This window comes from Trichoplusia ni, chromosome 11 (assembly GCF_003590095.1).
Source record: "Trichoplusia ni isolate ovarian cell line Hi5 chromosome 11, tn1, whole genome shotgun sequence".
Lineage (NCBI taxonomy): Eukaryota > Metazoa > Arthropoda > Insecta > Lepidoptera > Noctuidae > Trichoplusia > Trichoplusia ni.
The window spans coordinates 4,852,094-4,867,972 of NC_039488.1; the positions used below are offsets into that span (position 1 = coordinate 4,852,094).

At 35.4% G+C, this 15,879-nt stretch overlaps 2 protein-coding genes across 2 annotated transcripts; one reads left to right on the plus strand and one right to left on the minus strand.

The window, feature by feature from the left end:
• The first annotated feature begins 203 nt into the window (after positions 1 to 203).
• LOC113498728 (N-alpha-acetyltransferase 40) lies at positions 204 to 15,525 on the plus strand. Its single transcript, XM_026878861.1, has 5 exons — positions 204 to 326; positions 426 to 682; positions 1,193 to 1,351; positions 12,237 to 12,395; positions 12,912 to 15,525. Exons 1-5 carry the CDS (start codon positions 321 to 323, stop codon positions 13,066 to 13,068), a joined length of 738 nt encoding a protein of 245 aa, XP_026734662.1. The 5' UTR covers positions 204 to 320; the 3' UTR covers positions 13,069 to 15,525.
• On the minus strand, positions 1,364 to 9,464 carry LOC113498724 (UDP-glucuronosyltransferase 1-7C-like). The gene is made up of 6 exons (XM_026878855.1): positions 8,724 to 9,464; positions 5,531 to 5,998; positions 5,283 to 5,453; positions 3,650 to 3,881; positions 3,157 to 3,376; positions 1,364 to 2,302 (listed from the first exon to the last, which is right to left on the minus strand). The coding sequence occupies exons 1-6, from the start codon at positions 8,895 to 8,897 to the stop codon at positions 1,948 to 1,950; spliced, it is 1,620 nt and encodes a 539-aa protein (XP_026734656.1). The 5' UTR covers positions 8,898 to 9,464; the 3' UTR covers positions 1,364 to 1,947.
• Positions 15,526 to 15,879: the final 354 nt, after the last annotated feature.

A 15,879-nucleotide genomic window follows, 5' to 3' on the forward strand; every position in this document is an offset into this window, starting at 1 on the left:
CAGTGTACAAAATATACTGATACTAGATGACGCCGCCGCAGTCCTATGCATTTTAATTAAACAGTTATCACTAAATAACATAAATGGTTTCACATAATTATATTGTACCTCTATTCACACGAATTGTTTTCTGAATCGAAGTTGATGATTTAAATAACTTTTTTTGTATACTCTGTTTTTCATAACTTGACAATGACATTTAGTAAAACAACAAAGCCTGTGTCAAAAAACGCGTTTTTCTCTTCTGGTTCCCGCCGAAAATTATAAATAAATCAAAATCTTGTTAATTAAATCGTTTTGCTATCAAGCTGTAGTCGAAAATGGGCGTAAGTATTTACTGTACCCATATAATCAATGTCAGTATTTAGTTTAGCATGGATGTCATGTCATACATTACGATAACTGTTATTGTTTGTAATTTGCAGAAAAAAACGCAAGATAATGCTAACAAGAATAAAGAAAAACGTCAGGCGAGAAAGCTGGAGCAACGTCGAATTGCAGATGCTATGGCACACGTCACTAATGCTAATAAACTGAAAGACATAGCTTCTTTATGTAAAGAACTTTTAGTTTACCGAAACAACGATCTCGAAGTAGAAATGTACATTCAACGCGTCACTGATCTTGAAAAGAACGTGCTGCAGTGGGCGATAGACTTGACTGAGAGGAATATGAAGAAACTGTTTGTATCTAATTTTATTATGCACAATGCACAAGCATATAAAATAATTTATCTCTTTGTACGGTTTGGCGCTTGCAAACTATGTCTAGTTGTATTAACATAAACATGTAAAGCTATGAATGAATGCTAACCTTCTCTCCTTATCCATCAATAGTTATCATTAGCTAAAAAGTAGGGATATTGTATAACCTATTTACACAAACATACTACATCAACTAGACTGAGACAAATAATACTTACTTACTTAAAACTAAGTAACTTTTTGACAATTTATTTGTGAGACCCTAAAAGAGAAAGGTTCTGTCACTACAGTGAATATAGGCCATTTTAATTTTTTAGGAGATAAAATAAAATAATTACCATATAATTACTATTAAAGCAGTTTTTATGCATAAACACTCATGCAACCACACAAAAACTTATTCTATTCATCCCTTGAAACTCTTCATCCAGTTTCACAAAATTAATATTAAAAACAAATATAATATGTTTGTTTGTGCCTTCTTCCAGATATGAAACCTGTGCTTGGGGTTGGAACAAGGACAAAAAGGTTGAAGAAATGACAGATGATGGGGCTTGGTACCTTATTGCTAGAGAAAAATCAGGCACCCTACTAGCATTCTCACATTTCCGATTTGATATGGATTTTGGAGATCCAGTTCTTTATTGGTAAGTTATCCATTTATTTTACTAATTATGTAAGTTATGCCTAAACAAGTACAATTTGCAAGAAATTTTACATCTACATTATTATCATATTTCTAGTCAAAAAGGGTGAGATAACAACATTTCTCTAACAGAACAAAAACAGAAATATGAAAACAATTGAAGGTCTACAAAATGTTATTGTATCTTAATTGAGTTATTTAGGAATTTGGACAGGGAAAATAAAACTACTTGAATTATAATCACCATTTTATATGAAATAACTTCTCAGTTTATTTATTTCATCTATCAAAGTAACAATTTATTGTTGTACCCTGCCTTGATGACAATAATAATAATGCCTATAAGTCTTAAAACTTTTTAAAGTAATCAGTAAACAGTGCCTGTATTAAGAGTTCTTCAAGGACTGTTGCTATTTGAAAGGCGAGATAGCGCACGACACTGCGCCTATTTACTTCTCGCTTCGACAGTTGCAAATCTTAGATCAAGAGTTGTCAGTAACTGTGAGTCAGTTCAAATTCATTTATAAATATCTTACAAAATAACATTTAAACCTACATAATACATTGAGTTCTTTCAATCTATTTTCATAGCACTCATTAATTAGGTTTCACTTTATACTTCCACAATATACACAGAAAAAAGCTAATGTTCCTCTTGAGTAGTCTTTTTTCGAAGACTAGTTTTTCTTTTGGCCACCATTTGATACACCTTGTGCAGAGGTATCTGAAGAGCTTGTGTAGTATGAATATCGTGAGGAGCGCCATAGCTGTGCTGAGAGCTATGACGTCTAGGAGCAAGTACTGCGGCAGGCTGAGGTCGAGCGCCGGCGACCGCAGGTGCTGCGCCCCTTTGTGTCTCAGAACATACTCTATCCAGTACACTCCCATATCCAATGGCTTCATTGGCCGGTCTAAGAATATGTTTCTTAATTCTATAGCATTGGTTTTGTATCTGTAACAGAAATTTTCAAATTAGCTTTTTTATCGTGCCTTGTTTAAATATCGAATTTGGAAAACTGCAATCAAATAGTCGACCACAAACTCACAATCTAGGTTCTTTTTACTATTAATCAGTGAAAAAAATGTTATTTAGTGTAGGGCTAGTAATATTCTTGAATACAAGTATTTATCGCCATGCTAGGTATGTTTAACAAGCTTTTTGTTTACATAACAACAAGAATGAATTTCGATAAGATAAGATTATTACTAAAATTCCTAAAACTCCCAATAGCTAAAATTCTGCTTGCATGAGTTGCTCAAAATATGCAGGTAATTATTACAATTCCTGTTAGCTGTACCGACTTGAATAGGCGACGATAATGGACGCAGTCTGGCCAGTTATATTATCTACAATTATGTCAGTGGAGGTTATCTAGTCCGACATGCATCACCATTGTCTCGCATCATCGAAGCCTCGCGTCTGGTAGGACTTTGTAATTATAACTATATTGTAAATTACATTAAAAATCCATTATATTATCTGACGCGAGAATTACTCTCTCCGATCATATTTATTGTTCGGTAAGAGCCAAAAAAAATTAACTACAAAACGTACGTAGGCGTTCAAGGAAAACTATTGGAATAATAACAATTTAAAAATCATGACTTCCACAAATATTTTGAAATATTCTTCGGTAAAAATAACTACTCTATAAGTGAGTTCTACATTATCCAAGAAGAAACTGACTAAATGATTTTTTGGACGGATTTAATCTAGATATATTTTTCAGCACCGAAATTTCGGATGTTAAATAAGAAACATTGTTTGACAAATATGGGCCGAAATAATTCTAATAAAATACGCACTGTGGATCTGTGAGCAGCGCTCGAAGATGTGTTCTCCATGTGTCCTTGTCGGTTTCTTTGAGTTTGATTATTTCTGCAACGCCACGGTCTGCCATCGAGCGTGCATTAAGAGCTTGGTCAGCGTACAATGGCACCATGAGCATAGGCACCGCACAAGCCACCGCCTCTTGCGTGCCAAGCAGACCACCGTGAGATATAAACAGCTTTACGTTCGGATGACCTATGACATAAAAATAATTGTTGTTTGATAACACAAGTCACGATGAAAGTGTTCACAGTGATTTGTGTAATGTTCGTTGTCTTGCTAGAACAAACAATTCCGAAGGCACCCGAAGGGTCGCATAGTAACAATGATTGCAACGTCGTAAAAGCGAATGAAGGATGCAGTTTTCGTATTCGTGTGTGTGATTGCAATAGTACGAAGAATTTTATTACTCGGGGTCTTAGTGAAATGACGTCATTTTGTTTTACAAACATGAGATTTTTTACGTACACAAAGTTGCATGTTGTGGTATCCAGTCCATTGTGTAAACGTTCTCTGGCACGGTGATGTTTTGGGCCAGCATGCGGCGATCCATCTTGATCAGTACAGTCTGTGGCAACTCCGACAGAACATCAAATATCTTAGACAGGGTGTCGGTCGGTATAGTTTCGATCCTGGACATTGATCCGAAGCTCCAGTAGATAACGCCTTCCGTGGCCGCGTCCAGTAGCTTCTGCATGTCCTGATGTGCAAAAACAAAAAAATACTATTTAAGTCATATCACATTATAGAAAACTAGCAGTTGCCCGCGACTTCGTTCGCGTGGTTGGAAGATATAAGTTATGACACCGTAGTTGGGCTACAATATCGCAATTTTCTTACGGAACCGTAACAAATATTAATATTAATAATATTATCTCTAATAATATTATTAATAAATAATATTAATATAAAATAATATATATAAGAATTTTTCAAATCGGACTAGTAGTTTTGAAGCCTATTCGTGTCAAACCAACAAACAAACAATCAAATATTTTCTCTTTATAATATTAGTATAGATAACGTCTCTTTAAAAATTTTGACTAAGGTTCTAATATCTTTGTGAATGTGGAAGCTTGATAGCGCTCTACATGACTTTTCTTCCTCACTTGCAATAGAATTCCTTATATTGGTCGTACATTGTTCAAATTAGAACATGAACGGTTATTTTTTAATTATCTCCTAGTAATTTGACAATAACAATCATATAACCGTAGTGTTAATGAATCATGTTTTTGACACTATCTTGTTGCCGAAGGGTCTTAGGTCCTAGGTCGGCAGATAGTGGTTTCCCTATTACAAAATGTAGGTTATGTTATATTGTCCAGGCAAAGCTGACTTTTGTTTGTATGTATGTATGTATACCAATATCAGAACTGCAGACACTTAAATCTTTTAATTAAAAGCAATTAACCTGAACTTTATTAACAATCATATTATCGATAAAGTTATCTTAAATTTTCTGTTTACTTATTTATGCTGTTTTTCTGACATCATTTTATTATTTCTGTTGTTAATTACATTTATGTGTTCATTACTCGTGATTTATTCTTTATTAATTATTTATTTTATTAAGAGGAAAGTCTCAGCGTGCGATTGCTGTCTCTCTCTTTCATCTTTGTGTTCACGCAATTATCCAAAAGAATTCAGTTACTCTGAGTGCGATGGATTAAAGATTAAAGAGCGTGCACATTTTTTTTTGTACTACAAGTTATGCAACGTTACTTTGAATTCATTTGTTCACGCTAGCACGATATCAATATTTAAGAAATAAAAGTAAAAAAGAACATTGTTATTTCCTGACAGGCTCAATGCCTGATCCAAGTGCTCTGGACAACAAACGCAGCCACAATTATCAGAATCGTTAGCTAATATTTTAACTGTTTGAACAATAACAATTCTCGATAAGTGTGTGGACACGCGGTCTGAGTGACCCAGTGACTTGGGAATGATACGCTCGCCTACCGCACGCCGACTACTGATACGGACAGTTATTAAAGAGCATTAGAGGTGATTTAATAGCTTGATCAATCGCTAGTCTAGATAAACATCGATTTATTTACATTATCATACAATTTGTTACTTATTGATAAATACTCACGCGGGGTAGCACAGGAGAGTCCTCTAGGTGCAGCCCGCCGACTTCGACGAGCGCGGGCACTAGGGGGCGCACTTCGTTTATGCTGAAGTGACTGTTCGATAACACCAAACTGTAGTTCTGAGCTAAAGACTCCAACTTGGGACCCGGACCGAAGAGCCGATCTGCTATAACCTATAAGTAAGACTATTGTTATGATAACGCAATTTATAAGACAAAATATCATTGTTTCGATATTGATCTTTACGTACCTGGGATGGAATTTGTGATTTGTACGTATATAAAAGCTTAGCTGCGATCACCGCCATAGTGTTAGCAAATCTTTCCCATAGCGTCATTCGTTGGCCGTAACCAACCATGTAGGATGGAACGTATGCCGTGGCTTCAGGGTTGCCGAGTTGTTCGTTAACCCACGGCAGTGGTACACTCGATAGGAACCCGACCACGGGCGCTCCATACTTCTTGCCGAGAGGAAGAAAACAATCGCTTCCGAAGACTTCCACAATGATAAGGTCAAAAGCCTCTGTCGAATTAAACAATGCTTTAACAGCTGGCACTCGAGAAACAGTTTCACACGCATGGACGCATTCTTTCATTATCTGTTCCAAGTTCGTGATAAAATCCGGTTTAATAGAATTGTGTTGTTTTGTGAGATTATTCGTTATTTCGGGTATGGTTCCTGCTAGACTTATTTGTTGCACGTTGGGTAGTGGGTTTTTCTGGAAAATGAGATAGTTACAAATTATTCCTAGTGGTAATTGTATTTGGAGTAATGTTTTTAGGCATAGACAGCATAGTGACCAACGGGTCGAATCTAGGTGAAATTGGCACTAGAAAGAGAAGGCCTATGCCCAGCAGTGGGAGGACAAAGGCTATGGATGATGATGATTATGATGATAGTGACTAATGGATATTTTTAGATTCTTTACAATGTAATTTGTATGTCTGCTCCTGCTTAAACTTATCTTCCGTTTACACATTAATACGTCGGTAGACGCGCCACGCGACTCCGATATCACTCGATAATACATACGACATAAACAAAATATATTTTTTCTACAGCTTTATTGTTGATGTATATTTTTTTCCATTATCTGACCGAGACATTGGTTATTCACGAGTGCATGTTTGTTATTGAAAGTTCAATATTTTCAGACATTTTGATAATACAGTGCGAATTAAGGACTTGATTTGAATATAAATATGAATGTTTGGTGAGAAATGAAATTATGGCGCTAAATACTCGATTGTCTGCGACACCTATAATACACCTGTCACTTGATCAAATTATAAACTACCACTGTTTGAGTCCGAGTCAAATTGGCTTTTATTTTATGTGAAGCTTGCTTATATAAAGCTTACTTATTTCGTAGTCATTTTTAGAGATCGTTGGAATGATTTGGGTTAGGCTGAGGCCTGTACGGACAGACCTGACAGAGGGGACTAGATAAAAAAACCTAGTTTCGTTAGTTCCATGAGACATTAAAAAGTAAATTGCTTTCGTGCGGCAGATAGACTTGAACATCGTTTATAGTTGACGTTGTATCTACTACTATAACTGTGAGTTTCACATACACCATTAACTTTAGATACTAAGATTTATTAGTTAAGACACTTTTATGTAACTGTTTGTAACTGTCCCAAATAAATAAATTACGTAGGTAGCTACGTTTTAAAAAAAGTACAAAGTTAAAGTTTTCGTTATCTACGTTTTTTACAACGAATAAGCGAGCATGTTCGAGTCAGATTGTAATTCTGAATGTTGCGTACAAACAGGCTAAAAAAGAAAACCAAGTCGGTAGGTGTGGCAAATAAATTTGTGGGCTTATCCAACAAATGATGACCGTAAGAGTAATTTTCTCTCTCTGATCTCTATTTTGGTCTCTGATGATCTGAGCTATCACGGTTCATACAGCGTGATGGCAGACGGGCAGGAGCGGTGCCTCGGTAATAGAGGTAAAAATGGTACCCTATTACTAACGCAGCGCCTAACAAATTGAGCACATACCAGCTAGTTATGTTGAATCCAGAAATTTTATACTTTTACTTATTTAATTCCCTCATAAATAATCAAAGTCCCACATAATCTTTAAACAAATATTTACCCTCTTAGAAAACTAATTTTATGATAATCTGTAGAAGATCATATTAACTAGAATTATGTTAATAAGCGCACAAACATAAAGATTGCGTTTTAGTGATTTCTTCGGCTTGACAGGGCAAAAGTCATTTCTTTTCATAAACATTTCTATTATCTTTGTCCCCAAACTCACCTACGTCGGAACATAATCCGTTTTCTTGCTAATGACCGCGTGTACTTCATCTTAATTATTCCGAATGCACTCAGTATCTATGTGACCGATTGTCAACTCTTTATGTTACGAATACTTATCAGCTTTGAGATATCACCTGCTGAACATTGACCCTTATTATTTCAACCCTTAGCAAAAACACGATTATCAACCTGATTCGTGTGATAGAAAAAATAAAACAATAATAAGACCTTTTTGGTACCGGTCAACACGATTTTCATCACGATAAATGTTATGAATATGTATTAAGGAATGGATCTTTTGCATATTCTCTATCTCTATTTAAAACTATCATTGCTCACGTTAATCGTATAAGTTAATTACATGATGTAAGTGATTAAATAGTAATTTTTGAGCGTGACTTTAACACCTCAGATTTAACCTTAACTATACCCCGGTAAGTTTTTCTCTACAAGTAAAAATGTCTTCGAATAGGTATATCTTGTGATAAAATAAGTGCGTTGAGTTCTTGAACTCATCATGAGTTATTACAAGAATGTTATGAGGAAAATGCGTTACAAATTGTGATGTAACTGCATATCTTAGCAATCAATTTGTCTCTAATTAAACATACATAGTTATTAAATGTAACTTCCCGGAATTTATGACAAGATTTACATTCCTAGTAAAATTATTGTAATATAGTCTTGGGCAGTTCGGTAAGATAGAAAGCGGTCAGCTTTCGGTCAAAAGTTCCGAATAAGATTTGGCAAAAAGTTTGTGTAAGGTTAGAGTATTACAAGAAAGGTGCACTAGCCGAATAACTTGGCATATCACTTGTAATCTTGTAAAACGGAATTCTTATGTTCTTACTCCCTTACTCTAATTTAGACACAAAAAACCTACAAATTATGTTTTGAATTCATTCATTGATTGTGCAGGATTTTTTAAGTGTAAGGTGATTAACCACGGCATTATTTAGAAAATATTTATACTTAGACTAAAACGATATATCGTTTTAGTCTTAAATTCTCAAGCGTAAATTCGATAGGTTGGTTTAACATTTTTAATGAATACTTTACCAAATATAATATTAATGGGTGACCTGATAATAGAGGTAAGTATTTGAATATATCTTGGGTAACAATGAGGTGAGAAAATAATATTAAATTATACCTCAATAATTACATACCATGGGGAAATGCGTGATGACAGTAAGTTGGTGGTCCCGCCAGGCCAGGGCCTCGAGCAGGCGGCCGTACATGGCGTGGTGGCTCTTGGTGTTGGTGGGCAGCACGGCGAGCAGGCGAGCGGCGCGCGCCGACGCCGCCAGAAGGAACACCAGGCAAAGCAGCCGCGCCCTCATCTCTCTACTGCTCGACTCGGTTTGCGACCCGTCTAGCCTGAAACCGCCGAACTCCCTACTATACTGACACACGCTTACGTCACCCCCGATAACAGCACGGGTATCTCCTATCTGACAGCCGTGCTCCTTGCCGCTGCCCTCTTCCTAAGAAAACTTTCTTTCACTAACATTCTCATTATGGATTTGTTTTCCGGCGAATAAGTCATCTACGGTCAGTTAGAAAAGAGCTTGTTTCAAATGATTTATGTGCATCGTAGTGAAGATCATAGTGCATATAATTTTGATGTGGTTCTTGATTTAAACCGGTTCGAACTAGTTATAGTGCAGCAGTTCGGAAAACATTTAGTTGCCTGCAATTAATTGATTAGTGAATGTCCATTGGTACGGACAGGTCACAGGTACATTTTGTATCTATATTATGTTTATTAATTATTATCGTGGTGCATTGTGTGTCATTTGTGTTACTAGTGCGTTGATTTCGTCGAACATCTATTAACCTTCATGGGGCAAAACGGCAGCTAAAAGCGAACTTGCACGCAATGTAATGCAGACTTTCATTGTGAATTAAGTTATGAAGGTAACCTATATTCTCTTCTAAATAGCTTCGTTTTACTATATTTTTATAAGTAATGCAATTGATTTATTTTTAAACTATGTAAACGAAGGGCTTACTTTAATTTGTTCGAGCGAACCCACTTGCTCAGAATTAATAATTTATAATCGAAGAGAAGTAAAACACAAACACAAATAAAAAGGGGTCAAAGATGCCTTGGAATATAACCAATGAAACCAATTTCATATTTTTACTTGATACCGATTATTTATTGCCTTAAACTAGATTTCTAATCGCAAAAACACGTTCACTGTAATTGGCGTGGTCATCGTGATCACAGTTCGTAGCAAATTTCATAGTCGTTGACCACGTCTACAACCATACCTGTCCTTTCTAAAAATAACCAGTAAAAACCAAAATAGTCAATTATTTGTCAGGTTTTCGAATTTTCCATGTCAGTTTAAAACGAACCTTACCTTCTGCTACATCTTCACTTGTCTTAGGAAGTAATCAATGGTTTAAATGGTTTTACGTTCGCCGACTATTTCTTATTCTCTAACTAGATTTTTAACGTACATTTCTGTATTTTAATCTATCACTATTAGATCTTCTTTTACTCGGCAAATGTTTTTGGCAAAAATAACATTAGTTTTTATGTGTAGGTCACCTATATATAAAAAAAGTAAAATCTGACTTCCCTTATACATAGTATAAAATCTGTTAAACATTACTTAACTACGCGTTCAACATTAGGAAATTCTAGAAAGTTGTATCAATACTTAAAAGTCGCAAAATTCAAATTGTTGTTACAAATAAAATGAGAATAAAATTTCCCCTAAACCCTTTTCTGCGTTTTTCGGAGACAAAAGATTCGGCCTCGAAGAGGGGATTTTATATCTCTTGCACATGCTTTGACATAATTAGATCAGAACTGTAATTTTCTAGTATGATGTGTTCAACATTACCATACATCTATGCCTACGCAGGTGTTTTTTTAACCGCAAGAGGACCTTTTTCATTGACCATTGCTTTCTTAGTGCAAATATGTTATGTTAAATTTAAATATGTCCTAGGTCTTCTTAATCTCGTTGTTTACTTGCAAACTCAGGCCATTGCCTCGAACGTACTACTAAGTAAGCTTCATTACTATCGATCTAGTAGAAAGTAGTGACATCATTTAGGTATATACAATATTGTCGTTGCATTATCATCGTCAGGACTGATCCGGTTCAGAAATTCATATGAATGAATGCAGAACTTCAAACAGAATCCATATAAAGAGTTTTTATTTACCGTTTTAATTTTGAAAGTTAAGTTAATCCGTCGTTAGTAACTGACATTCCATAGAATACGGTCCAACGATCTCGATAAGGGGTTATTCTGTTATCGCGATCGCCATCTTTTAATTGGAAAATACATCCCGCGAGATTTTCTTATCTTGGTTTCCTGACGTATGACACGAGCTGCTTCAAAAAGAAATAATAATATTAACTGTGTATACTAAAATAATATTGACTGACACATACCAATAAAACTAAAGTACCTAAAACGGAAAGATATAGAAATAAATTGAGTAATATAAATAACCCAATAGAAAATTTAACCTATGACAGGCTACATAGGTACCTAAGTAATAAAAAGTTATGTCAAATCAAATGAATGAGGTCATTTTGTTGTCTGATATAGGTAAATGGTGCGTTTACTGCGGGGATTTTTGTCACGTGTCAAAAATGTGCATCTACAAAACTCGTGTCACTTTATCTACGCACGAAAGTATTGTCAATTAAAACTTCAATGCATAATCAGTTCAATTAAGCAGAACATTCAGATTATTTATCAGAGGTGATCATTATTTTTCTGAGTACACTTAATTAATCGGTATTGTCAAAGAACGCATAATCCTTATCTGTTAATTGGACAGAGTAGGTATGACAGGGTTGTTACATTTGAGTAACCCTCGGTAAGGTCATCCTGCAGTGGTGCCATTGATACGATACATTCAATCCGATCACTCGTCGTCGAAGTGATTCATTTATCTCGGTCTCGAGTTTGACGTATGCAATTAAAGCTGCTGCTTCTGTATTGTATTGCGTAATAGTTAATTAATCATGTCATTTACTGTCACTGCACGATATTCCTGATAAGCATACTTTTATTTTTTTCTATTTTTTCTATTTTTTCTCCAAAATCATCACTACAAACAAAATAATAAATGTTGCATATTTTGTCTCATGTTAATCAAAGCTTTCGACAAAAGTTTTATTTACACCCCAACGCCAATAGGGTGTTAAACGTTTGACGTGTCTGTCCGTCTGCGTGTTGCGAAAAAGCTCCCGAAGATATTGAGTTTCAATTTAGTCTGTTTTGAATAAAAAGTCAATTATTCGCAAGTGTTCTTGGACATGTTCGATTTAATAAAAATCGATCGAGCCTTTTAAAAGTTGTGGAAGTGAAAGTGGGAAAGAATAACCGAACGTCTTCAAATAAAGTCGAGTGGGGACCCAAATGAAAAAGCTGAGATATAATATTGATGATTTAACCTGAGCTCTATTGTTTTATAAGTGAGCTTTGTTTCATGAGAAAATTGGTGGAGGCAAAATGATAGAAATCCGATTTCCAAGTGAATCTCAATTAATAAATCTACTACTACTACTTTAATTTCAAAGAACAAGATTGATAAAATCCGTAAAAGTAGTTTTATTTCAATGTCTAACATTCACGTAAACCTAAGATACCAGTATCTTGTTCTGTTACGGTTGTCTGACGAATCATCCGCCTTGTTCCAGCTACGAGGTGCAGGTGGAGAGCGAGGGTCGCCGCCGCGGGCTCGGGCAGCGCGTGCTGGGCGTGCTGGAGCGGCTCGCGCTCGCCACGCGCATGCGCTGCGTGCGACTCACCGCGCTCACGCATAACCCCGCCGCCTCAGCGTTCTTCAGAGCATGCGGGTAAGACTCCCAAAGTTATTATTAAGGAAACATATTATTGCAATAGGGTATAAGACAAAAAACTGTTTAGTCCGTCAGGTTTTTCAGGTTTATTTAGTCAAATACCCTGTGAAAAGCTAACTTTGGATAAAAATCTTTTAAGGATTTTTTTTTATATTATCTAAACAGTGACTGTAAAAATGTTGACACTCCCGTATAGGCTCTGTTAGAAATCAGCGAAGGGTCACAATGAAAAAATCTAACATGGCTGCTATTTCAATCATCCGTCATAGATGTCAGAGGCCACAGATGATAATGAACTGAAAAGTGAACCGAATTAAATAATCTACTACAGTGCATGGTAACACTCAAACTTTATGACCTCATGGACCCAAACGGTCGTCCAAACACAGTACTTTTCGAACTAATGAACTCCGTCCTTTTTTCGTTATGACACAACCCTACGTACAGAAAAAAAAACGGTACTAAGTTAAAAAAAAAAGATAAATGTTTTGACCTTGTTATTTTCATCAACAGGTACAGTTTAGACGAGACCAGTCCTTCGAAAGAAGATGCAGCCCATTACGAGATCCTCAGCAAAGCGACAGACACTGACAAAGTAGAGCCGTCCCCCTCAGACCAGTGCCCTCTGAGTGAAGGCATGAAGGCCGTGCAAGTGGTCAGCTCACAATGACACCGGACTACACATGGAGTAGAAACTCTTTGACATAAATCCCGTCTTTATTTATAATGTCTTAAGGTTGAATTTCTCAATGAGTAATATTGAACTTCCCAGAAAACTCTGAAGTGCAGTGTACTGTGAATTTTATCGTGCTTTAAATTATACAGGATAGAATATAGTACTTTGCTTTTTGAGTATTGTTCTAGCTGCAAAAAAAAAATCGTAATGTGAGCGCAAAAAAGCATCAGCTACGGCAACTGTGCTCCACACTTATAGTAAGTGAATGAACTGGATAATGTGACCAAAAGATAATAGGCTAGTTGCCACTACTTTTATTATTTGATAGAACGGTTCATTACTATTATATAACACCATAAAAAAAAATCTGAAGCACCTATCCTAATATATTTTAAATTTTAAAATTTATTTTCGCTATGCTGTCAAAAACGCCGTCCGCCACGATGGTCTATTAATTATCTGTGCCGTGAAGTGACTATTCTTGTAAACACTACGCGTGACTGTCATATACTTTTTATCGGAATTCAAAACCATATCTTCGAAAGGATTACATGATAAATATAGTAATTACCACTATTGTATCGTGCGGGAATGTAAGAATACATCAATACAGAACCCAGAAAAGTTGTGGATTAAAGTACCCACTGATGAGAATATGCGAAACACCTGGTCAAAAGAGATCCCGTAACTCTGTCCAGTGGAACTGCTGTGTATTTCTGTGTATTTTTACGTGAAATAAATAATTATCAAGGCGTTTAAATGAAAGACCACGAATAACCTGAAACTAGCGTTTGACATTATGTTTTTTACAATATTGGTGACGTAGAACCATGGCAGACGGTGTTTTCAAGCAAGAGAAAAAAGTAAGGGTTTCAGTTGAATTTTTACAGCAATCCTCTATTAATATTTATTGAAGTTTATATATTTCGGACCCTTGCACGGAGTAATATTTAAATTAAAAGTTATTTTTACAAATGGTGACATGAGGCAACAAACCTATTATGATTTCCGGAATAATACTATTTCATGTTAAGCACTTTTTTATAACTATCTAATACTGCAGAGCAAAAGCCTACTATGCTTTATTTCACTCTGTCCGGCCTATGACGTCTCTCGCCATTTCATACGAGACCTTCTTTGTCTCCGCCTAATTAGCTCAATAGTACACATTATTTTTGTATAGATAGATATTTACATTCTAAATACCTCAAGCCGTATTTTGAAGTTATCAGTGTTTCTCTGTTGTGTAGTTCTATCGTTTTAATTAGAGGAAAAAACAGACTTTATGAACTACTAGGTAAGGTTCATAATGATTTGCTTATAATACTCATGTCACACGCATTGCAAGTAGACAGCTCTGTAGAATGTAGCCTTTAAAGTAAAAGTAAATAGTTTGTAAATGTGGTACAGCAGTTGGCCCTATGTATAAGTATAGTTGTCAAAGATGTACCAAATACACAGTACAGATACAAGTATCTGAGATACAAAATGCAAGTTACTTTAATGTTTTATTTAAGGTACGAGATTTAAACGCGTATCTTGTATCTGTAAGTCAGATACTTGTGTCTAAGATAATTGTTCTCTGTTAATTGTTAAGTCCACTTCTTAATTACAATTAGGCTAATAACTTTTAAGATTACGTCTAACTTATAAATTAACTGTCAGATCCAAAAATATTTTTTTAAACGTGTCAACGAATTAATTAAGTAATATTTTACTTTTTTCATAACACACTACTCTTCTATTTTTGTCTCATGCCAAAATAAAAAATTGTCTTTAATAAAGACTTAAAATTATTTGTGTTGATCAACTGTTACTATGCAAAAGAGGTACCTATAGCATAATAATCTTTATAATAAGACTTTGCAAACAATGCCCCGATTTCGCTATTTGCAATAGCCAATGTGTAAATGACAATCGGATTAAATTTAAAACTATTAGGAAATTCATTGTACTGACCGTGAGTGTTCCGCCGCGTTATGAATTTCCAATAATTGTGTTGGCAAAATGCTAAGAATAATTCACATAGTGCCAATTTAATCCAATTTCCATTAATTCATCGGTAAGGTAAGCATCATTGAGGCCCTAGTCCTGTGGAAGGAAAGAGACTGTCAAGAAAGCAATAGGCTAGCGATTCCGATAAACCATTTAGACTTCACATTCGACCTGGCTTCGTTGAAACTAATGATAATGAACTTATTGCTATAACTATTACGCTGTGGATTAATAGATAACGAAATCATGAAAATATGAAAACGTGTCATTAGAGGTCGTGGTAGTAAGTACGTTGGTACATTATCACGTAGATATTACTACAGCTAATTAAGAAGTAATCAATAAACAAAAGGTCAAGAGGTTTTTAAACTTGCATCCGTGTGAAGTACGAAGTTTACGGTTCAATACATAATTATGCGATTTGCACGTCTATGACTTACTCAACTACTAGTAAAAGGAAAATAGGGATGACGGAAATGATGACTAGGTATAAAAAACGTCAGTTAGATATTTAAAAAAATATAAAAAACGTATTTTTGCTTTCTTGTGAATAAAAAAATGGACAAAGATAAACTTCTTCAAAGTTTATCAGAGGGGCTCGTGACGTAACGACTTCGCAAAATTTATACTCAATCGTGACGTCGCGCATAGGTCTTTTTATTGTTATTAGAAAAAATATGTTTATGAGATACAGAAAGTATCCTTTATTATGCAATAAACTACCTACAAGACGGGAAAATTGAAAAACAAATTTTCACCATCCCTATTCAGAAAGACACTGGCACCTTCAGAATTGATTTTGCGGAAGTG